We start from the raw sequence: 24,226 nt of genomic DNA, 5'->3' as shown, positions 1-24,226 counted from the left end.
ACAGGCACAAACACAAACAGAGCACGTTATTTTGGGAGGGCTGTAGTTGAAGAAAGCCCAGTATAGATGGGCTCGTGGTTCCCGTGTATATGAAGGCCTGGTATTGTTCTCTGAAGACGATGATAATGATGGTATTGCTCTCTGAAGACGATGAGTTGGGGTGAAGAAGCTCAGGGACGGACGTTGATGGTAATCTGAACCGTAAGCGGTATGCTCCCGTCGAAGGGGCCACGAGCTCTGATGGTGGTGTCCCGCCGGCGTCCTTGTGAGGCGGACGACGTTGAGGCCGGCGTCCTTGGTGGCCTGACGCTGCGGGTCGTTGAAGTAGGCCGGGATGGTGATCACGGCGTCCCGGACCTTCTCGCCGAGATACGCCTGTTATTTCAACAGCCAAACTTACAGGACAAATTTATATCAAGGCAATGAAGGTTCATGCAAAGGTTGACTAGAAAATCCTCAGGAAAATCTGAAATTCCCAGATGCTAAATCCACCCACCCACAACTGAATCCATTCATACAAAGTTGATATGCATGCGTGCGTGCGTGCGTGCGTGCATGGGGAAGACAACCTCTAATCTCATGGCCAACCAAGCGGTAGTTACATTTGTCTAGTGCAGATACTGAACTTGTTAAACCTTTTGCAGAAGAGGAACCCCTAATTCGCATGCCACTTGCTAAACATGCCATCTAAAACAGGCTACATTGTCCTATCTACTGAGCAGCTCTTCAGTGGAAGAATCTCCGGCGGCACCGTGCCGACCCCATCTCCTCGTACTCCGATTTCGTAACGCACATCGACTCGAAATCGGGGCTGGACGCCAGGACAGATCCTCCTCTCCAGACACCAAGGATTGGGCTGCGCAAAGTAGCAGAGCGTTAATACCATTCGCGCACGCCGCACATGAGCGTTAGTGAACGAGGGAGAGGCGCCAAGACAGAAACAGAGTAAAAGGCACATACTTCTCTTGAGAAATTATCTTCACCTGGTACTCCTCGGGCACAAGAGGTCGAAGTTCCCTCTGCCTGTTGATACAAACAACTAAGATGATGCACGCAGACTCATGCTATGGGAGATAACGCTGTCTCTTTTCCTACAGAAAAACTACTTACAATCTTTCAGCGAACCGAGGGAACAGCGTGCTTCCGCCTGTCAAGATGATGCTGAAAACAGCCCAATGCATAACTTTAATCAGAACAAGAGTCACGCGATCAGAGGTCGAGATAGCGTCAGGCATTTCACCGTTTAACGACAAAACATACCTCTGATAAAGCACAGGTTGAATATATGGATGGCAGGCTTGTGCAGCACGAACAATACACTCAGCAAGGCCCGCTTGATTCATGCCTGCAAAATTCTGTTATCAGTATTCTTATTACTTGCCACTGCAGAAGGGAAACAATGAGCTGAAGCAGTAGGTGGAATCGCTGCTGCTAACTTGCACAAATTAACGTTATCCTGACAGTCATTCAGCCTATATATGCGAAGGTGCTCCTTTTTCTTATGGCAATAGGCCAATCTATTCTATCCATCTGATCCAAAATACGTCAAAGCTAAATTTGAGTGGGAAATAGAACTATCATGATTGGTATTGCTTGTAGGAGATAAATTGTAAAGATTCTGTACATAACTCTGTACTGTTTCATTTCTCTATCTACATGAATTGGCAGACCACCTGCCTTTCACGGTAAAAAAACATTTTTTGGACAGAAGAAAAGACAAGGATAATACAAGACTGTTTTGTTGTGCATCAAAATTTTGGGAGAACAAACAAGAGAAATTGTGACCCATAAGTTTTGCTCTTACAGCAAAACTATCCCATATTTTCTGAACAAGCAAATTAACCCCATATTCAAATTGTCTATCCTTCTTTTCCTTTTTGTTTTATGTTTGCTCTGATTCATCCCACCAAATGTATTTTCTAGGATGCCCTCCTACTATGTATCAAAAATGCAAAGCCTGCGGTCGTAACATGTAAGGTCCCAAGGCAAAACTTATCCAGTTTAGTGCAATGGAAGTACCATACATTTTGTTAGCGTTTCAATGATCACCACACTGAAGGGGAGCCTTGGCGCAGTGGTAAAGCTGCTGCCTTGTGACCATGAGGTCATGGGTTCAAGTCCTGGAAACAGCCTCTTACAGAAATGTAGGGAAAGGCTGCGTACTATAGACCCAAAGTGGTCGGACCCTTCCCTGGACCCTGCGCAAGCGGGAGCTACATGCACCAGGTTGCCCTTTTTTTTCAATGATCACCACACATTTTTACAGACATTGCGGAATGCAGAGAATCTACTCCTGAACTTTATATATCCTTAACTAGCATCAAATGATTATGTCTGGTTGAGAAATCATTTTCATTAAGGGTGACAAATTAAAATTAGGTTCGGGATCCTTGAGTAGTCTCTGAAGATCACTCTGCTAATCCAGCATCTCAATGAGGGGGCTAGCTAGAGAGAGAGATTCAGGGTCCTTGAGTTAGTCTCTGTGGGACAAGGATGCTAGGGCAATAGTAGGGGCACGTTCTAGAAAACAGATTATGAAGCATAGCGGACAGATGAAGAAGGTATAGGAGACATTTAGATGACACTAACCCAGATCAATTGGATGAAAAAGCATCTCTGGGACAAGGAACCTCTCGTTGGTCAAGGCAAATTCCTGCGTATCAAAATTCCGTTAGATAATACCAAGTAACATTTGACATGTAACAGAAACACAGGATGTTACATTTTGACTTAGTTCAGGCTTTTTTCGATCCTTGTCTATGTCATTGCCACCATCCTTTTTATCTAATTCTCCTTCAACAGGCAGAGAACAGTATCGACGTGCTTCATCCAAGTCTTTGACAAACCCTTTCTTGTATGTTATGCCATCAGGGAGAATGTAAGAACATCTAAATGGGTTGTCTTTGAATGATAAACTGCAATGATTGCATATCACATTGTCAAGAGATTTGATCATTTGTAACTAGCAGAGAAAGGTAGTGTTTGGCTAACTGATCAACAAGACAGTATATGGTGCTTGAAAAACACAATGACATGATGGTATGCACATTGCCTAAGCAGAAAAAATTTAAAGCTAGGCGAAACAGTGTGATCAAAATTATTTCGAATGCCAGACATAGATAAGCAGATATCCACAGATGTGTTCAACCAATCAACCAACTAGTAAATCAATGAAGTACTAACTGATATCCCTGTCAAGCTCCAATGGCAAATTTTAAAGTTTGAAACTCTTGATCAAATTTGACTTCGCTGGAATAAACCCTCACATTCATTAATTACTCCAGTACTCACAGTTCAACAACGGGACAACAACCAGCTATTCAGACCGAAAAGGATCAGTCATTCCTTGTCATATCTTCTCAACTGAACATAACCAAATACCTGACCATTCAGACTCTAGTACATGGTGATCATGCATTTGCTTAGTCTGGCAACTGAAACCAATAGTATTTGTTTTGGGAGTACAAGATTTATAACTATACTTTCCTTCCATAGTCTAAGCTTGTGCATGAGTGTGTGCATATGGTGTACAGTCAGGTAATTTTTTTAGTCATCTCTGTTTGAAGCTATCATAACCACAACCATTATACTAAAGTCTACAACCTGTCTAACCAAGTATCCAGGCATTTGAAGCTAACAAACAGTTGTTATTTCAAATAAAGTAAGGTAGGACACAGGGGGTTACCCTTCTGTTTTTTTTTCCTTTTTTTTTTGAGCATTGGGTTACCCTTCTGTTTTCAGCAAGAAAAAAAATGCAACATAGATTTATTTTGAAGATACAGAACATAGTTCCATAGGTAATATGGTTAGATTTGTTGCTCAAACAACTCATTAGCAGTTCAGATTACAAAAGGTACAAGTTCCTAGCTGGTCTTTCCATACGAAGGTCACACTTTAGCTTAAAAATTATCCTGAAATTGGTCCACACTCTAACCTTAAACAAACAAAAGAGAACACGATAATTTAATATATCCATATCATGTCAGTGAGGAAGTCAGCAGACCTGGCAAGGCGAAGATCACGAGGGACATCAAGGGATACAAAGCATAGCTTTTCCTTTGCGTCATCAATGAGGAGGGTCTCATCCATGACATTAAGGGACCGGTACGAAACAAGCTCCTTGAGATAGTTTGTGAGGGCCTTGCCACCAAGGTCCATACGCCGCACAGCATAATTCAGCGTAAAGTTCTGAAGGACAGGGGACGCGTGGGTGAAGGAGAAGCCGCAGTCCACAACAAGACTGCATTGGGTATGAAAGAGCGACGGCTGGCGGCTGGCCTCGTAAAGGTGGACAAGGGAAGGAGCGTCTGCAACACAAAGTGAGTTGAAGCCAAACTCCTCGAACACAAGTTCGTCGGTAGCATGCTGCAGTCCTGGAGGGTTGAACTGCGGCTCCACCAGTAACAAGGATGAGTTTGTCGGATCCACCTGGAGCAGGCTGCGCAGGACCCGTTCCCACACCTCCCGCTGCACCTCTGTATTGATAAGGTAGCCACGGTCAATAGGACGCCTCAGCGTCATACCAGTCACATCAACATCTTGTGCCTGCAGCTGGTCAGCCGCTAGCCATTTCTTCGAGTTTGCATTGGAACCAGGAGACTTTGCTATACAGTTCGGTACGACAGCAATTGGATCCTTGTCCCCGCCAAAACCGGCCTTCAGAAGACCACCCCCATTGTCTATCACCACCACACGTGATCCACCCGTCATGTAAAATCCCACTGGTACTTCTCTCTTATTCAAGTCTGTCCCTATCCAACTGAGCCCAAGCCAGTATACTTGAATTTAAAAAGGTCCTGCATAAAGAGCCATTAAGGGATCGATTTGATAAATTGCTCAAAAACTGCAGATAAATCTTCCCATATAAACAACATGCGTGTCTGCAACGGACATAATAAATCTGGCATAATACCTGGGTAGGCGTGGCTCAAGTGCGACATGATATTTTCAGGAAACTTCATATAGCAATACAGCAAATCACGAAATATGTTTCAAATTCCACAATTCAATGGCATCGATCAATTGGCCAAATTGCTGTCTTGCATCAATTCAATGACATCGGTCGCTGCCTACATTATAGTACTAACAGTTTGGCGTAAAAGGTGGGGTGCGAGACATCAATTCAATTGCTGTCTTACAAAGGTAAATATCACCGGTTTGGCGTAAAAGGTGGAGTAAAAGGTGGGGTGAAGAATGAGTGCACAAACAGAGAAACAACTCAATCCATTATCTATACCTTGCAGTGAATGGCCAGACCGGTGGGTGCCTCGGGGCCTAGGGGTGGAGGCTGGACCTCGCCGGTGCCACAGGAGCACGCAGAGAGGGGAGGGGGCGGGCCGCGCCGCGCCGCCGCGGGGGATCCGGCGCCTGGCGAGGAGAGGGGGGCGGCCGGGCGGGCCAGGGATAGGGAAAGGGAGCGGCCAGCCGGCCGGCACTACTGGCGCTGAACGGTGGCGGGGAAGGGAGAGGGGGGCGGCCGGGCGGGCCAGGGATAGGGAAAGGGAGCGGCCAGCCGGCCGGCACTACTGGCGCTGAACGGTGGCGGGGAAGGGAGCGGGCGGGCGGCCGGACGACGGGGAGACGGCGAGCCTTCGACGGGGAGTGGCGGCTGGCTCGTGGCTGGTTAGGTCTCTCGGCCCTCGCTCGTGTCTGCCTCTGGGAGGACTGAGGAGAGAGGTCGAGAGGAAAAGTGGACTGTTGGGCCTGGGCTGTGGAATGCATTTAATTGGCTGGGCCTTTATAAAACCTACAAAGTTTTACTTTAAAAAAATATAGTGCTCCCTCCAATCTGAATTAATTTGACGCAGCCTCAAAGTAAAAAAAAAACTAAAGGATACCCCTTGCAGCAGCTATGTAAGGGTCACTTTTGTGGGCTGAGAGCGCGCCAAGTGGTGCACTCAGTCGTCGCCACATGTCACGAGTTGGGTGCTCCCTCTGGATTTAGTTTTTACTCTTTTGTACACGTCTTCGGGTTTTAGATGGGTTTTTTTTTGCTTTTTGGTTTACGCCCGATTTTCTGCAGGTTTTGGAGAAAAATAGCAAATATATTTTGCGCGAAAGAATTATGGTTCCATGAGAAGCACATATTTGCTTCCCGAAAAGCGAAAAAAATCACAATTTTCTTTTGCGCGATTTTTTTGCTTTCACGAGAAGCACAGCTCATAAAGGGGAAAAATCTTGAATTTTTTTGTGCGAAGTTGTTTTTTTACTTTCACAAGAAGTACAGATTTGCTTCCGTGATTATCAGAAAAGAAAACTTTCATGAATCTTGAAGCGTAAATTTGCTTCTTGTGCAGGTACATATTTGCTTCCATGAGAAGTACAGTTGTATCGATGCGAAAAATTGGGTTTTTTTTGTGCTTCAGCGGAAAAACACATATTTGCATCTCGTGGAGTCATAGATATGTGCTTCTCAAAAAGGGGAAAATGTGCTTCTCGGCTTTGTTATTTTTTCTGATTTTTTATGATGAAAATAAAATTCGCCAAAACCTATTACATCGGATGTAGTTTTAAAAATATCGATGCGAGAAATTCAACGGTAGAAACGGTTCAGGATTTAGACACATGGTTCAAGAGATGAAACGTTTTGAAGAAACGAATCTATGAAAAAAGAAAAACTCTGCACATGCAGTGCGCCACTTGGCAGCATTTGAGAAGTTGAGAGTGACCTTTGCAAGAGGTACTGCTTAACTGGTGATTTAAAAAATACAGTGCATAAAGGATGCGTCAATTAATCCGGATCGAAGGGAGTAAAAGAAACACTGATTTCTGGGTATGCCACGACATATCCACTAGGTCCGCTAGTGATCTCCGCCGACGACCTTCTGATCATTGGTGGTGAGACGGGTCGCCGGATCCTAGGCGTGCGGATCGTGTAGCTTTAGGTTTAGTGCCCTATTATCTTAGACTTTGAGGTTGTTTGATGTCTTCGCTTTGGCTGCTGCAATGGCGCCGCTAAATAAAGAAGCTCCAGATTGTTCCTCGATGAGGCGTTCTGCTCTATGGTCATATATATATATATATATATATATATATATATATATATGACCATATATATATAGGATTAGTGTCATTTTTTGTTGTCCTTGCTAATAGACTTCTAATGACATGCATTTGAAACAAACATATAAAACTAGGAAGCATGGGAATGTCAGGTGCCACTTTGTTGCTATTGACATCTTCATAATTGTGATGTGTTCATTGTGAAAGTGGCTTCTGTTGATACCAAAACATGAAAAATGTTATCTTTACTATAGGTTTTCATGTGAATCATACTAAATACCATCTTATTGATATACTAGCAAGATGCCCGTGCATTGCACGGAACATCAAGATGCATTTTTTACAAAACACCTGTTGTGATTGACCCATGCAGGAGTAATCCCATGTGTAAAAACTAATGATATCTCGAGAATTTTATCGAAAAAATGGTATCTTGAGAATTTCATCGAAAAAATGATATCTCGAGAAAGATGAGAGATAAGGTGAGGAAGAGTGGGGCACGGTGGTGATTGGTAGTCGGACTTAGCGGAGGCATGGGGATGGACGACGCCGACAGTGGCCATCATGCCAGATTGTTCCACAGGCTTCCTTTTTTAATTACTCAACAATGAAGTTGTTGGAGATAAGGATGAACGAGAGAGGTGCGGGTATCCTTTTGCAAAATTGCTATAGTTTGTTTTCTATCCGTCAGATATAGATCAGATGGTCTGTATTGCAAGATGGCAGGCACACCATCATCACCAACTCGTTTTTTTTATAAAAGTAGAGATCTGGCGATGAACTTGTAAGGTGGATTATTTTATTAATTTCTCTTGTATTTTCATCTTTTGTTGGAATGTGTTTTTAACCTAATTAAGAATCAACATTTCTTTTAGGTGATTCTGCCAAGTGACAATGGTAACACCAAAGATGACCTCAAGCTCCCAAATGATAAAGCCCTCCATAGCTAGGTTTGTATGAACCATGTAATCAGTGCATATTTCGTGCTTGCATAGGAAACATATTTGAGACGCATTCTACTCCCTCTGTTCCTAAATATAAGTCTTTTTACAGATTCCAACCCGGACTACATACGGAGCAAAAATGAGTGAATCTACACTCTAAAATATGTCTAATACATCCGTATGTAGTCTTTATTGAAATCTCTAAAAGGACTTCAATTTAGGGACGGAGGGAGTAGATTTTTAGTTAAAGGTGTTGATTAACTTACAATCTATTTATTTAGTACACTTGTATTTTGACTTCATAGCTTAGTATGCAAGTTAACTCTAAGTTATCGCTTCTGTTACTTTAGTTTAGCAATTCCATTTGTTTGTTTAACAATCAACTCTCCATATCTAATGGGTCTCATGAACTTGTGTAGTGGCCAATGGGCTTAGGGCCAGTTCTTTTGAGTGATGCTGTGGAAATAAGCTCCTATGGAAATAAGCTCCAGATAATAAGCTAGCCAGTTCTTTTCAGTGTCTATTTTTTCAACTTATTTGTGGGATGGTCAGCGAAAAGTCTGTAATGCCCTTGGACTATAATGTTGTCATGATTAAATGATGGTGTTATTTTTATCATTTTGCTGCCTATATGAATATAAATTCGACTTCCAAACACCACATATATTATAATCAAACATACAATTGGCAAATACAATGGGAGCATATAGAGAGAACATCAATATTTCTTCTATGCGAATAGAGTGGCAACACAACCAGATGGGAAACAATCTTGTATGACTACTTGGCAATACATTCATATCAAAAGTAGTGGAAAATTTTGTAGTACTACTTGGCACAATCACCACATGTGTACATCCATATCATAGCAAATCGGGCGACACTCTCACGGCCACGGACAGGGAGGATGGGAGGGGAAACGTGGGTCCTTCGCCGGAGTGGGTCGCCGTCGGCCAGAGTGGAGCCCTGGCTGGACCGACCAGCAGCAGCTGCTGCTGGACACCAGGGGAGGGAGGGGTCGCGCCAGTGGTCGGCCGGAGGAGTAGCGGCGGGGGAGAGGGCCTACCCGCGGGCCATGTCGCCGGATTTGGTCGCGTCGGAGAGCAGAGGAGGCGGAGACTGGCGCCGGCGGCGGCTAGCAACCGGGAACCCTAGGTTCTCTGGTGCGGGAGCGAGAGGAGGGGCGCGCGTGCGAGAGGAAAGGGTCGCTGTGCGTTTATTTTTTTGCGTCAGCTGCTGGGTGTGACGCGCAGCTTGGGAGGGGCATTTTTGTTGTAATATGATCAAACGACAGTACCCTTTTGCTATACCCCTTCGCTCTTACTCCCTCCGTAAACTAATATAAGAGTATTTAGAATACTAAAATAGTGATCTAAACACTATTATATTAGTTTACAGAGGGAGTAAGTCATAAGCTGCGGGAAGCTACTCCCACCCCAGCTTTTTTCCATTGTGAAGGAGAGGCATGTGGAAATAAGTTGAGCTTTAATACCATTTTCTCTAATTTCCAAAGATTAGGTGTGTTGAAGCTACTCATATGAATAAAAAGTTGATGTTTACCACTGTTAACCTACCTTTTACAAGTGTTACTTACAGTGAATCTTGCTATCGTGTTTTATACACGTGAATGGTTTCTTTTGTACCCCACCAGCTCCGATGTTCAATTTCTTCATTGGTGTAGACCAAGGATGGATTTGCTAAAGGGAAGGACCTGGTTGTGTCTCTCATGTATTCCATTTTTTTAGAAAAGGAGGATGACCCCCGGCCTCTGCATCTGGGCGATGCATACGGCCACTTTATTAATTATTCTCACAAGACCTTACAAAATAATACCACAGTAATACTAAAGCCGCCGTCTAAGCAACAAACTGTCGCTACACCTATCCAGTTGATGAAGGGGCGCAGATAGCTTGGGCCTAATACCAAACAGACATCACAGCCAAACCTAACATTTAAGACCTGAGGACCCATCCAGGACGCCTGCCGGGCATGGATCTCACCGGTCCGGCGTGCTCTCAGAGGCCGCCGCCGCCAACTGCCACCACTCCATCTTCAGAACTGTACCGATGCATCAACCTTGGTCGGTCTAGCTATCGTCGGCGCCACCACGGCGCCCAACGGCACCTCCTCCCTGCGCGCAAACAGCTGTGCACATCGCGGTCGCCACTGATACACCTCAGCACCATGCTGCCAAGTACCACCAGCCGACACAGCTTGAAGTCTTTGGAAGATCTGTCGTGCGTAGCACCTGCCGACCAGGCATGACAAAGCGTAGCACCTGTCGGTCAGGCATGACTTGACATCACCACCGAAACTCCGTGCAAGACGAAGCTGCTCCACCTCCTGCCTCTGACTTCCAGCGCTGCTCCACAAACGATGCTCCCAAGAGAGAAACGACACCGTAGTGCCGCCATCGTCCGATCTGGAACACCAGATCCTAGGGTTTCCCCCGGAGCAGCACGAGTGGGTCGACAGTAGTTACACGACGATGCCTCCATCGAGGTAACAGCGAGAACTGTTGGGGAACGTAGCAGAAATTCAAAATTTTCTACGCATCACCAAGATCAATCTATGGAGTAATCTATCAACGAGGGGAAGGAGAGTGCATCTACATACCCTTGTAGATTGCTAAGCGGAAGCGTTCAAGAGAACGGGGTTGAAGGAGTCGTACTCGTTGTGATCCAAATCACCGAAGATCCTAGTGCCGAACGGACGGCACCTCCGCGTTCAACACACGTACAGCCCGGTGACGTCTCCCACGCCTTGATCCAGCAAGGAGAAAGGGAGAGGTTGGGGAAGACTCCGTCCAGCAGCAGCACAACGGCGTGGTGGTGGTGGAGGAGCGTGGCACTCCAGCAGGGCTTCGCCAAGCACCGCAAGAGACGAGGAGGGAGAGAGGTAGGGCTGCGCCAGGGAGAGGTCAAAACTCATGTGTTTGCAGCCCCCAACACCTCAAGTATATATAGGGGAAGGGGAGGGGCTGCGCCCCCATCTAGGGTTCCCTCCCTAGGGGTGGCGACAGCCCCAAAACCCATCTAGGGTGCGGCCAAGGGGGGAGAGGGGGAAACTTGCCCCCAAAGTAAGGTGAAGGCGCCCCCTCCCCAAACCCTAGGCGCCTTGGGCCCTAGTGGGGGGGCGCACCAGCCCACCTGGGGCTGGTCCCCTCCCACACTTGGCCCATACTGCCCTCTGGGGCCGGTGGCCCCACTTGGTGGACCCCCGGAACCCTCCCGGTGGTCCCGGTACGTTACCGATAGCACCCGAAACTTTTCCGGTGACCAAAACAGGACTTCCAATATATAAATCTTTACCTCCGGACCATTCCGGAACTCCTCGTGACGTACGGGATCTCATCCGGGACTCCTAACAACATTCGGTAACCACGTATATCTATTCCCTATAACCCTAGCGTCATCGAACCTTAAGTGTGTAGACCCTACGGGTTCGGGAACCATGCAGACATGACCGAGATGTTCTCCGCTCAATAACCAACAGCGGGATCTGGATATCCATGTTGGCTCCCACATGTTCCACGATGATCTCATCGGATGAACCACGATGTCGAGGATTCAATCAATCCCGTATTCAATTCCCTTTGTCTAGCGGTATTGTACTTGCCCGAGATTCGATCGTCGGTATGCCGATACCTTGTTCAATCTCGTTACCGGCAAGTCTCTTTACTCGTTCCGTAACACATCATCCCGTGATCAACCCCTTGGTCACATTGTGCACATTATGATGATGTCCTACCGAGTGGGCCCAGAGATACCTCTCCGTCACACGGAGTGACAAATCCCAGTCTCGATTCATGCCAACCCAACAGACACTTTCGGAGATACCCGTAGTGCACCTTTATAGCCACCCAGTTACGTTGTGACGTTTGGTACACCCAAAGCATTCCTACGGTATCCGGGAGTTGCACAATCTCATGGTCTAAGGAAATGATACTTGACATTAGAAAAGCTTTAGCATACGAACTACACGATCTTTGTGCTAGGCTTAGGATTGGGTCTTGTCCATCACATCATTCTCCTAATGATGTGATCCCATTATCAACGACATCCAATGTCCATGGTCAGGAAACCGTAACCATCTATTGATCAACGAGCTAGTCAACTAGAGGCTTACTAGGGACATGGTGTTGTCTATGTACCCACACATGTATCTGAGTTTCCTATCAATACAATTATAGCATGGATAATAAACGATTATCATGAACAGGGAAATATAATAATAATAACTAATTTATTATTGCCTCTAGGGCATATTTCCAACAGTCTCCCACTTGCACTAGAGTCAATAATCTAGTTCACATCGCCATGTGATTAACACTCACAGGTCACATCGCCATGTGACCAACATCCAAAGAGTTTACTAGTGTCACTAAACTAGTTCACATCATCATGTGATTAAGACTCAATGAGTTCTGGGGTTTGATCATGTTTTGCTTGTGAGAGAGGTTTTAGTCAACGGGTCTGCAACATTCAGATCCGTATGTACTTCGCAAATCTCTAGGTCATATTGTAAATGCTGCTTCCACGCTCCACTTGAAGCTAATCCAAATCGTTGCTCCACTATACGTATCCGGTTTGCTACTCAGAGTCATTCGGATAGGTGTTAAAGCTTGCATCGACGTAACCCTTTACGCCGAACTCTTTATCACCTCCATAATCGAGAAACATGTCCTTATTTATTCCAAGGACAATTTTGACCGCTGTCCAATGATCCATTCCTGGATTATTCTTGTACCCCTTGACTGACTCATGGCAAGGCACACTTCCGGTGCGGTACACAGCATAGCATACTATAGAGCCTACGTCTGAAGCATAGGGGACGACCTCCGTCCTTTCTCTCTCTTCTGCCGTGGTCGAGCTTTAAGTCTTAACTTCATACCTTACAACTCAGGCAAGAACTCCTCCTTTGACTGATCCATCTTGAACACCTTCAAGATCATGTCAAGGTATGTGCTCATTTGAAAGTACCATTTAGCGTTTCTGATCTATCCTCATAGATCTTGATGCTCAATGTTCAAGCAGCTTAATCCAGGTTTTCTATTGAAAAACACTTTTCAAAAAACCCTATATGCTTTCCAGAAATTCTACATCATTTCTGATCAACAATATGTCAACAACATATACTCATCAGAAATTCTATAGTGCTCCCACTCACTTCTTTGGAAATACAAGTTTCTCATAAACTTTGTATAAACCCAAAATCTTTGATCATCTCATCAAAGCGTACATTCCAACTCCGAGATGCTTACTCCAGTCCTTAGAAGGATTGCTGGAGCTCTGCATACTTGTTAGCGTCTTTCAGGATTGTCAAAACCTTCTGGTTGTATCACATACAACCTTTCCTCAAGAAAATGTCGAGGAAACAGTGTTTTTTGACATCCTATCTGCATTGATTTCATAAACAATGCAGTAACTGCTAATCAACAGACCCTTAGCATCGCTACGAGTGAGAAAGCCTCACCGTAGTCAACTCCTTGAACTTGTCGGAAAACATCTTAACGACAAGTTGAGCTTTCTTAATGGTGATACTTACCATCATTGTCCGTCTTCCTTTTAAAATCCATCTGTACCCAATAGCCTTACGACCATCAAGTAGTTCTGCCAAAGTCTACACATTGTTTTTATATATGGATCCTCTCTCGGATTTTATGGCCTCGAGCCATTCGTCGGAATCCGGGCCCACCATCATTTCTCCATAGCTCGTAGGTTCATTGTTGTCCAACAACATGACCTTTAAGACAGGATCACCGTACCACTCAGGAGCAGTACATATCCTTGTCGACCTACGAGGTTTGATAGCAACTTGATCCGAAGTTTCATGATCACTATCATTAGCTTCCTCTTCAACAGTCGTAGATTCCACAGAAACATCTTTCTGTGTTGCACTACTCTCCGGTTGAAGTGAGGGTTCGACAACCTCATCAAGTTCTATCTTCCTCCCACTCAATTCTTTCGAGAGAAACTTTTCCTCGAGAAAGGACCCGATTCAAGAAACAATCCCTATTGCTTTCGGATCTGAATTAGGAGGTATACCCAACTGTTTTGGGTGTCCTATGAAGATGCATTTATCCGCTTTGGGTTCGAGCTTATCAGCCTGAAACTTTTTCACATAAGCGTCGCAGCCCCAAACTTTTTAAGAAACGATAACTCAGGTTTCTCCAAACCATAGTTCAAACGGTGTCGTCTCAACGGAATTACGTGGTGCCCTATTAAAGTGAGTGCGGTTGTCTCTAATGCCTAACCCATGAACGATAGTGGTAATTCGATGAGAGACATCATGGTACGCACCATATCCAATAGGGTGCAACTATGATGTTCGGACACACCATCACACTATGATGTTCCAGGCGGTATTAATTGTGAAACAATTTTCACAATGTCTTAATTGCATGCCAAAGCTCGTAACTCAGATACTCATCTCTATGATCATATCATAGACATTTTATCCTCTTGTCACGATGATCTTCAACTTCACTCTGAAATTACTTGAACCATTCAATAATTCAGACTTGTGTTTCATCAAGTAAATATACTCAGTATCTACTCAAATCATCCGTGAGGTAAGAACATAACGATATCCACTGTGTGCCTCAGCACTCATTGGACTGCACACATCAAAATGTGTTACTTCCAACAAGTTGCTTTCTTGTTCCATCTTACTGAAACCGAGGCTTTTCAGTCATCTTGCCCATGTGGTATGATTTGCATGTCTCAAGTGATTCAAAATCAAGTGAGTCCAAATGGTCCATTTGCATGGAGTTCCTTCATGCATATACACCAATAGACATGGTTCGCATGTCTCAAACTTTTCAAAAAAAAACGAGTGAGTCCAAAGACCCATCAACATGGAGCTTCTTCATGCGTTTTACACTAATATGACTCAGTGCCACAAGTATGTGGTACTATCATTACTATCTTATATCTTTTGGCATGAACATGTGTATCACTACGATCGAGATTCAATAAACCATTCATTTTAGGTGCAAGACCATTGAAGGTATTATTCAAATAAACAGAGTAACCATTATTCTCCTTAAATGAATAACCGTATTGCGATAGACATAATCCAATCATGTCTATGCTCAACGCAAACACCAAATAACAATTATTTAGGTTTAACACCAATCTCGATGGTAGAGGGAGCGTGTGATGCTTGATCACATCAACCTTGGAAACACTTCCAACACATATCGTCAGCTCACCTTTAGCTAGTCTCCGTTTATTCCGTAGCTTTTATTTAGAGTTACTAACACTTAGTAACCGAACCGGTATCTAATACCCTGGTGCTACTAGGAGTACTAGTAAAGTACACATTAACATAATGCATACCCAATATACTTCTATCGACCTTGCCAGCCTTCTCATCTACCAAGTATCTAGGGTAATTCTGCTCCAGTGACCGTTCCCCTTATTACAGAAGCACTTAGTCTCGGGTTTGGGTTCAACCTTGGGTTTCTTCACTAGAGCAGCAGCTGATTTGCCGTTTCATGAAGTACCCCTTCTTGGCCTTGCCCTTCTTAAAACTAGTGGTTTCACTAACCATCAACAATTGATGCTCCTTCTTGATTTCTACTTTCGCGGTGTCAAACATCGCGAATATTTCAAGGATCATCATATATATCCCTGATATGTTATAGTTCATCACGAAGCTCTAGTAGCTTGGCGGCAATGACTTTGGAGAAACATCACTATCTCATCTGGAAGATCAACTCCCACTCGATTCAAGTGATTGTTGTACTCAGACAATTTGAGCACAAGCTCAACGATTGAGCTTTTCTCCCTTAGTTTGAAGGCTAAGAAAATTGTCGGAGGTCTTATACCTCTTGACATGGGCACGAGCCTGAAATTCCAATTTCAGCCCTTGAAACATCTCATATGTTCCGCGACGTTTCGAAATCGTCTTTGGTGCCTCAACTCTAAACCATTTAACTGAACTATCACATAGTTATCAAAATGTGTATGTCAGATGTTCGCAACATCCACAGACGACGTTTGGGGTTCAGCACACTGAGCGGTGCATTAAGGACATAAGCTTTCTACGCAGCAATGAGGACAATCCTCAGTTTACGGACCCAGTCTGCATAATTGCTACTATCAACTTTCAACTAAATTTCTCTAGGAACATATCTAAAACAGTAGAACTAAAGCGCGAGCTACAACATAATTTGCAAGAATCTTTTGACTATGTTCAGGATAATTAAGTTCATCTTATGAACTCCCACTCAGATAGACATCCCTCTAGTCATCTAAGTGATTACATGACCCGAGTCAACTAGGCCGTGTTCGATCATCACGTGAGACGGACTAGTCATCATCGGTGAACATCTTCATGTTGATCGTATCTACCATACGACTCATGCTCGACCTTTCGGTCTCTTGTGTTCCGAGGCCATGTCTGTACATGCTAGGCTCGTCAAGTCAACCTAAGTGTTTTGCGTGTGTAAATCTGGCTTACACCCATTGTATGTGAACGTTAGAATCTATCACACCCGATCATCACGTGGTGCTTCGAAACGACGAACTTTCGCAACGGTGCACAGTTAGGGGGAACACTTTCTTGAAATTTTAATGAGGGATCATCTTATTTACTACCGTCGTTCTAAGCAAATAAGACGCATAAACATGATAAACATCACATGCAATCAAATAGTGACATGATATGGCCAATATTATTTTGCTCCTTTTGATCTCCATCTCCGGGGCTCCATGATCATCATCGTCACCGGCATGACACCATGGTCTCCATCATCATGATCTCCATCATCGTGTCTCCATGAAGTTGTCTCGCCAACTTATTACTTCTACTACTATAGCTAACGGTTTAGCAATAAAGTAAAGTAATTACATGGCGTTGTTCAATGACACGCAGGTCATACAATAAATTAAGACAACTCCTATGGCTCCTGCCGGTTGTCATATGTTGGGGAACGTTGCATAAAATAAAATTTTTCCTACGTTCACCAAGATCCATCTATGAGTTCATCTAGCAACGAATGATAGGAGTGCATCTACATACCTTTGTAGATCGCGAGCGGAAGCGTTCAAGTGAACGGGGTTGAGGGAGTCGTACTCGTCGTGATCCAAATCACTGATGACCAAGTGCCGAACGGACAGCACCTCCGCGTTCAACACACGTACGGAGCGGATGACGTCTCCCGCACCTTGATCCAGCAAGGAGGAGTGAGAGGTTGATGAAGATCCAGTAGCACGACGGCGTGGTGGTGGATGCAGCAGGATTCCGGCAGAGCTTCGCCGAGCTTCTGCAAGAGGGAGAGGTGTACCAGGGAGGGGAGGGAGGCGCCAGGTGTTAGGTGCAGCTGCCCTCCCACCCTTCTATTTATATAGGGAGCCCAGGGGGGCGCCGTCCCTAGGAGATGGGATCTCCTAGTGGGGGCAGCGGCCAAGTGGTGGAGTGCCCCCCAAGGCAAGTGGGGCGCCCCCTCCCCTAGGGTTCCCAACCCTAGGCGCACAAGGGGGGCCCAAGCGGGGGCGCACCAGCCCACCAGGGGCTGGTTCCCCTCCTACTTCAGCCCATGGGGCCCTCCGGGATAGGTGGCCCCACCTGGTGGACCCTCGGGAACCTTCCGGTGGTCCCGATACAATACCGGTGGACCCCGAAACTTTTCCCGATGGCCGAAACTCGACTTCCCATATATAATTCTTTACCTCTGGACCATTCCGGAACTCCTCGTAACGTCCGGGATCTCATCCGGGACTCCGAACAACTTTCGGTGTGCTGCATCACCGAACCTTAAGTGTGTAGACCCTACGGGTTCGGGAGACATGCAGACATGACCGAGACGGCTCTCCGGTCAATAATCAACAGCAGGATCTGGATACCCATGTTGGCTCCCACATGCTCCTCGATGATCTCATCGGATGAACCACGATGTTGAGGATTTAAGCAACCCCGTATACAATTCCCTTTGTCAATCGGTATGTTACTTGATCGAGATTCGATCGTTGGTATCCCAATACCTTGTTCAATCTCGTTACCGGCAAGTCACTTTACTCGTACCGTAATGCATGATTTCGTGACCAAACACTTGGTCACTTTGAGCTCATTATGATGATGCATTACCGAGTGGGCCCAGTGATACCTCTCCGTAATGCGGAGTGACAAATCCCAGTCTCGATGCGTGTCAACCCAACAGACACTTTCGGAGATACCTGTAGTGCACCTTTATAGTCACCCAGTTACGTCGTGACGTTTGGTACACCCAAAGCACTCCTACGGTATCCAGGAGTTACACGATCTCATGGTCTAAGGAAAAGATACTTGACATTGGAAAAGCTCTAGCAAAACGAACTACACGATCTTGTGCTATGCTTACGATTGGGTCTTGTCCATCACATCATTCTCCTAATGATGTGATCCCATTATCAATGACATCCAATGTCCATAGTCAGGTAACCATGAGTATCTGTTGATCAACGAGCTAGTCAACTAGACGCTCACTAGGGACATATTGTGGTCTATGTATTCACACGTGTATTACGATTTCCGGATAATACAATTATAGCATGAATAAAAGACAATTATCATGAACAAGGAAATATAATAATAATCCTTTTATTATTGCCTCTAGGGCATATTTCCAACAGTCTCCCACTTGCACTAGAGTCAATAATCTAGTTACATTGTGATGAATCGAACACCCATAGAGTTCTGGTGTTGATCATATTTAGCTCGCGGAAGAGGTTTAGTCAACGGATCTGCGACATTCAGATCCGTATGCACTTTGCAAATTTCTATGTCTCCATCTTGAACATTTTCACGAATGGAGTTGAAGGACGCTAGATGTGCCTTGTCTTCTTGTGAAACCTGGGCTCCTTGGCAAGTGCAATAGCTCTAGTGTTGTCACAGAAAAGTTTGATCGGCCCCGACGCATTGGGTATGACTCCTAGGTCGGTGATGAACTCCTTCACCCAAATTGCATCATGCGCTGCCTCTGAGGCTGCCATGTACTCCACTTCACATGTAGATCCCGCCACGACGCTCTGCTTGCAGCTGCACCAGCTCACTGCTCCACCATTCAACATATACACGTATCCGGTTTGTGACTTAGAGTCATCCAGATCTGTGTTGAAGCTAGCGTCGACGTAACCCTTTACGACGAGCTCTTCGTCACCTCCATAAACGAGAAGCATCTCCTTAGTCCTTTTCAGGTACTTCAGGATATTCTTGACCGCTGTCCAGTGTTCCTTGCCGGGATTACTTTGGTACCTTCCTACCAAACTTACGGCAAGGTTTACATCAGGTCTGGTACACAGCATGGCATACATAATAGACCCTATGGCTGAGGCATAGGGGATGACACTCATCTCTTCTATATCTTCTACCGTGGTCGGACATTGAGCCGAGCTCAATTTCACACCTTGTAATACAGGCAAGAACCCTTTCTTGGACTGATCCATTTTGATTCTTCAATATCTTATCAAGGTATGTGCTTTGTGAAAGACCTATGAGGCGTCTCGATCTATCTCTATAGATTTTGATGCCTAATATATAAGCAGCTTCTCCAAGGTCCTTCATTGAAAAACTCTTATTCAAGTAGGCCTTAATGCTGTCCAAAAGTTCTATGTCATTTCCCATCAAAAGTATCTCATCTACATATAATATGAGAAATGCTACATAGCTTCCACTCACTTTCTTGTAAATGCAGGCTTCTCCATAAGTCTGCATAAACCCAAACGCTTTGATCATCTCATCAAAGCGAATGTTCCAACTCCGAGATGCTTGCACCAGCCCATAAATGGATCGCTGGAGCTTGCATACCTTGTCAGCATTCTTAGGGTCGACAAAACCTTCCGGCTGCATCATATACAGTTCTTCCTTAAGATAGCCGTTAAGGAATGCCGTTTTGACGTCAATTTGCCATATCTCATAATCATAGTATGCGGCAATTGCTAACATGATTCGGACGGACTTCAGCTTCGCTACGGGAGAGAAAGTCTCATCGTAGTCAACCCCTTGAACTTGCCGATAACCCTTAGCGACAAGTCGAGCTTTATAGATGGTAACATTACCATCCGCGTCCGTCTTCTTCTTAAAGATCCATTTGTTTTCTATCGCTCGCCGATCATCGGGCAAGTCTGTCAAAGTCCATACTTTGTTTTCATACATGGATCCTATCTCGGATTGCATGGCTTCAAGCCATTTGTTGGAATCTGGGCCCGCCATCGCTTCTTCATAGTTCGAAGGTTCACCGTTGTCTAACAACATGATTTCCAGGACAGGGTTGCCATACCACTCTGGTGTGGAACGTGTCCTTGTGGACCTACGAAGTTCAGTAGCAACTTGATCCGAAGTACCTTGATCATCATCATTAATTTCCTCTCCAGTCGGTGTAGGCACCACAGGAACATTTTCCTGAGCTGCACTACTTTCCGGTTCAAGAGGTAGTACTTCATCGAGTTCTACTTTCCTCCCACTTACTCCTTTCGAGAGAAACTCTTTTTCCAGAAAGGATCCGTTCTTGGCAACAAAGATCTTGCCTTTGGATCTAATGTAGAAGGTATACCCAATGGTTTCCTTAGGGTATCCTATGAAGACGCATTTTTCTGACTTGGGTTCGAGCTTTTCAGGTTGAAGTTTCTTGACATAAGCATCGCATCCCCAAACTTTTAGAAACGACAGCTTAGGTTTCTTCCCAAACCATAATTCATACGGTGTCGTCTCAACGGATTTAGACGGTGCCCTATTTAAAGTGAATGTAGTTGTCTCTAGAGCGTATCCCCAAAATGATAGCGGTAAATCAGTAAGAGACATCATAGATCGCACCATATCCAATAGAGTGCGATTACGATGTTCGGACACACCGTTACGCTGAGGTGTTCCAGGCGGCGTGAGTTGTGAAACGATTCCACATTTCCTTAAGTGTGTACCAATTCGTGACTTAAATATTCTCCTCCACGATCTGATCGTAAGAACTTTATTTTTCGGTCACGTTGATTCTCTACCTCATTCTGAAATTCCTTGAACTTTTCAAAGGTTTCAGACTTGTGTTTCATCAAGTAGACATACCCATATCTACTTAAGTCGTCTGTGAGAGTGAGAACATAACGATATCCTCCGCGAGCCTCAACGCTCATTGGACCGCACACATCGGTATGTATGATTTCCAATAAGTTGGTTGCTCGCTCCATTGTTCCGGAGAACGGGGTCTTGGTCATTTTGCCCATGAGGTATGGTTCGCATGTGTCAAATGATTCATAATTGAGAGACTCTAAAAGTCCATCAGCATGGAGCTTCTTCATGCGTTTGACACCAATGTGACCAAGGCGGCAGTGCCACAAGTATGTGGGACTATCATTATCAACTTAACATCTTGTGGTATTCACACTATGAATATGTGTAACATCACGTTCGAGATTCATTAAGAATAAACCATTGACCATCGGAGCATGACCATAAAACATATCTCTCATATAAATAGAACAACCATTATTCTCAGATTTAAATGAGTAGCCATCTCGTATTAAACGAGATCCTGATACAATGTTCATGCTCAAACTTGGCACTAAATAACAATTATTGAGGTTTAAAACTAATCCCGTAGGTAAATGTAGAGGTAGCGTGCCGACGGCGATCACATCGACCTTGGAACCATTCCCGACGCGCATCGTCACCTCGTCCTTTGCCAGTCTCCGCTTATTCCGCAGCTCCTGCTGTGAGTTACAAATATGAGCAACGGCACCGGTATCAAATACCCAGGAGTTACTACGAGTACTGGTAAGGTACACATCAATTACATGTATATCAAATATACCTTTAGTGTTGCCGGCCTTCTTGTCTGCTAAGTATTTGGGGCAGTTCCGCTTCCAGTGACCCTTCCCTTTGCAATAAAAACACTCAGTCTCAGGCTTGGGTCCATTGCCTGACTTCTTCCTGGCAACTGGCTTACCAGGCGCGGCAACATCCTTGCCGTCCTTCTTGAAGTTCTTCTTACCCTTGCCCTTCTTGAACTTAGTGGTTTTATTGACCATCAACACTTGATGCTCCTTCTTGATTTCTACCTCTGCTGACTTCAGCATTGAAAATACTTCAGGAATAGTTTTCACCATCCCCTGCATATTGTAGTTCATCACAAAACTCTTGTAGCTCGGTGGGAGCGACTGAAGGATTCTGTCAATGACCGCCTCGTCCGGGAGGTTGATGTCCAGCTGGGACAGGCGGTTGTGCAACCCAGACATTTTGAGTATGTGCTCACTGACAGAACTATTTTCCTCCATCTTACAACTATAGAACTTGTCGGAGACTTCATATCTCTCGACCCGGGCATGAGCTTGGAAAACCAGTTTCAGCTCCTCGAACATCTCATATGCTCCGTGTTGCTCAAAACGCTTTTGGAGCCCCGGTTCTAAGCTGTAAAGCATGCCGCACTGAATGAGGGAGTAATCATCAGCACGAGACTGCCAAGCGTTCATAACGTCTTGGTTCTCTGGGATGGGTGCATCACCTAGCGGTGCTTCTAGGACATATTGTTTGTTGGCAGCTATGAGGATGATCCTCAGGTTCCGGACCAAGTCCGAATAGTTGCTGCCATCATCTTTCAGCTTGGTTTTCTCTAGGAACGCGTTGAAGTTCATGGTGACATGAGCGTTGGCCATTTGATCTACAAGACTTTTTGCAAAGATTTTAGACTATTGTTCATGATAATAAAGTTCATCTAATCAAATTATCTAATGAACTCCCACTCAGATTTGACATCCCTCTAGTCATCTAAGTGTTACATGATCCGAGTCGACTAGGCCGTGTCCGATCATCATGTGAGACGGACTAGTCATCGTCGGTGAACATCTCCATGTTGATCGTATCTTCCATACGACTCATGTTCGACCTTTCGGTCTCTTGTGTTCCGGGGCCATGTCTGTACATGCTAGGCTCGTCAAGTTAACCTAAGTGTTTTGCATGCGTAAAACTGTCTTACACCCGTTGTATGTGAACGTAAGAATCTATCACACCCGATCATCACGTGGTGCTTCGAAACGACGAACTTTAGCAACGGTGCACAGTTAGGGAGAACACTTTCTTGAAATTATTATAAGGGATCATCTTATTTACTACCGTCGTTCTAAGTAAAAAAGATGCATAAACATAATAAACATCACATGCAATTATATATAGTAGTGACATGATATGGCCAATATCATATAGCTCCTTTGATCTCCATCTTCGGGGCTCCATGATCATCTTGTCACCGGCATGACACCATGATCTCCATCATCATGATCTCCATCATCGTGTCTCCATGAAGTTGCTCGCCAACTATTACTTCTACTACTATGGCTAACACGTTTAGCAATAAAGTAAAGTAATTTACATGGCGTTTCTCAATGACACGCAGGTCATACAAAAAATAAAGACAACTCCTATGGCTCCTACCGGTTGTCATACTCATCGACATGCAAGTCGTGATTCCTATTACAAGAACATGATCTCATACATCACATATATATCATTCATCATTCATCACAACTTTGGCCATATCACATCACAAAACACTTGCTGCAAAAACAAGTTAGACGTCCTATAATTGTTGTTGCAAGTTTTACGTGGCTGCAATAGGGTTCTAGCAAGAACGTTTTCTTACCTACGTAAAAGCCACAACGTGATTTGTCAACTTCTATTTACCCTTCATAAGGACCCTTTTCTCGAATCCGCTCCAACTAAAGTGGGAGAAACAGACACCCGCTAGCCACCTTATGCAACTAGTGCATGTCAGTCGGTGGAACCTGTCTCACGTAAGCGTACGTGTAAGGTCGGTCCGGGCCGCTTCATCCCACAATACCGCTGAAGCAAAATAAGACTAGTAGCGGCAAGAAAGTTACAACATCTACGCCCACAACAAATTGTGTTCTACTCGTGCAATAGAGAACTACGCATACACCTAGCTCATGATGCCACTGTTGGGGAATGTTGCATAAAATAAATTTTTCCTACGTTCACCAAGATCCATCTATGAGTTCATCTAGCAACGAGTGATAGGGGTGCATCTACATACCTTTGTAGATCGCGAGCGGAAGCATTCAAGTGAACGGTGTTGAGGGAGTCGTACTCGTCGTGATCCAAATCACTGATGACCAAGTGCCGAACGGACAGCACCTCCGCGTTCAACACACGTACGGAGCGGATGACGTCTCCCGCACCTTGATCCAGCAAGGAGGAGGGAGAGGTTGATGAAGATCCAGTAGCACGACGACATGGTGGTGGATGCAGCAGGATTCCGGCAGAGCTTCGCCGAGCTTCTGCGAGAGGGAGAG

The 24,226-nt window shown here is 44.9% G+C and overlaps 1 protein-coding gene across 2 annotated transcripts; it reads right to left on the bottom strand.

The window, feature by feature from the left end:
• Positions 1-456: 456 nt before the first annotated feature.
• Positions 457-5,691, bottom strand: LOC123047451 (actin-related protein 6). Of its 2 annotated transcripts, XM_044471007.1 has the most exons (9): positions 5,237-5,691; positions 4,913-5,069; positions 4,004-4,796; positions 2,723-2,915; positions 2,590-2,653; positions 1,261-1,345; positions 1,111-1,161; positions 961-1,023; positions 457-856 (listed from the first exon to the last, which is right to left on the bottom strand). In XM_044471007.1, the coding sequence occupies exons 3-9, from the start codon at positions 4,708-4,710 to the stop codon at positions 727-729; spliced, it is 1,293 nt and encodes a 430-aa protein (XP_044326942.1). In that variant the 5' UTR covers positions 4,711-4,796; positions 4,913-5,069; positions 5,237-5,691; the 3' UTR covers positions 457-726. The 2 variants fall into 2 exon arrangements, with proteins under 2 accessions (XP_044326942.1, XP_044326941.1); XM_044471006.1 differs by lacking the exon at positions 4,913-5,069.
• Between the last annotated feature and the right edge of the window lie 18,535 nt (positions 5,692-24,226).

Source organism: Triticum aestivum, chromosome 2B (assembly GCF_018294505.1).
Source record: "Triticum aestivum cultivar Chinese Spring chromosome 2B, IWGSC CS RefSeq v2.1, whole genome shotgun sequence".
In the NCBI taxonomy this organism is placed as follows: domain Eukaryota; kingdom Viridiplantae; phylum Streptophyta; class Magnoliopsida; order Poales; family Poaceae; genus Triticum; species Triticum aestivum.
This window is presented reverse-complemented; position numbering and strand designations above follow the sequence as displayed.

What these genes read in the sequence shown, in the direction of transcription:
- LOC123047451 (XM_044471007.1), bottom strand. Translation starts at nt 4,710, where the DNA reads ATGACGGGTGGATCACGTGTGGTGGTGATAGACAATGGGGGTGGTCTT. An exon ending in CGTGATCTTCGCCTTGCCAG is followed by an intron (nt 2,916 to 4,003) that starts GTCTGCTGACTT and finishes CAATCATTGCAG; the next exon opens with TTTATCATTCAAAGACAACC. An exon ending in CAACCTGTGCTTTATCAGAG is followed by an intron (nt 1,162 to 1,260) that starts GTATGTTTTGTC and finishes GGCTGTTTTCAG; the next exon opens with CATCATCTTGACAGGCGGAA.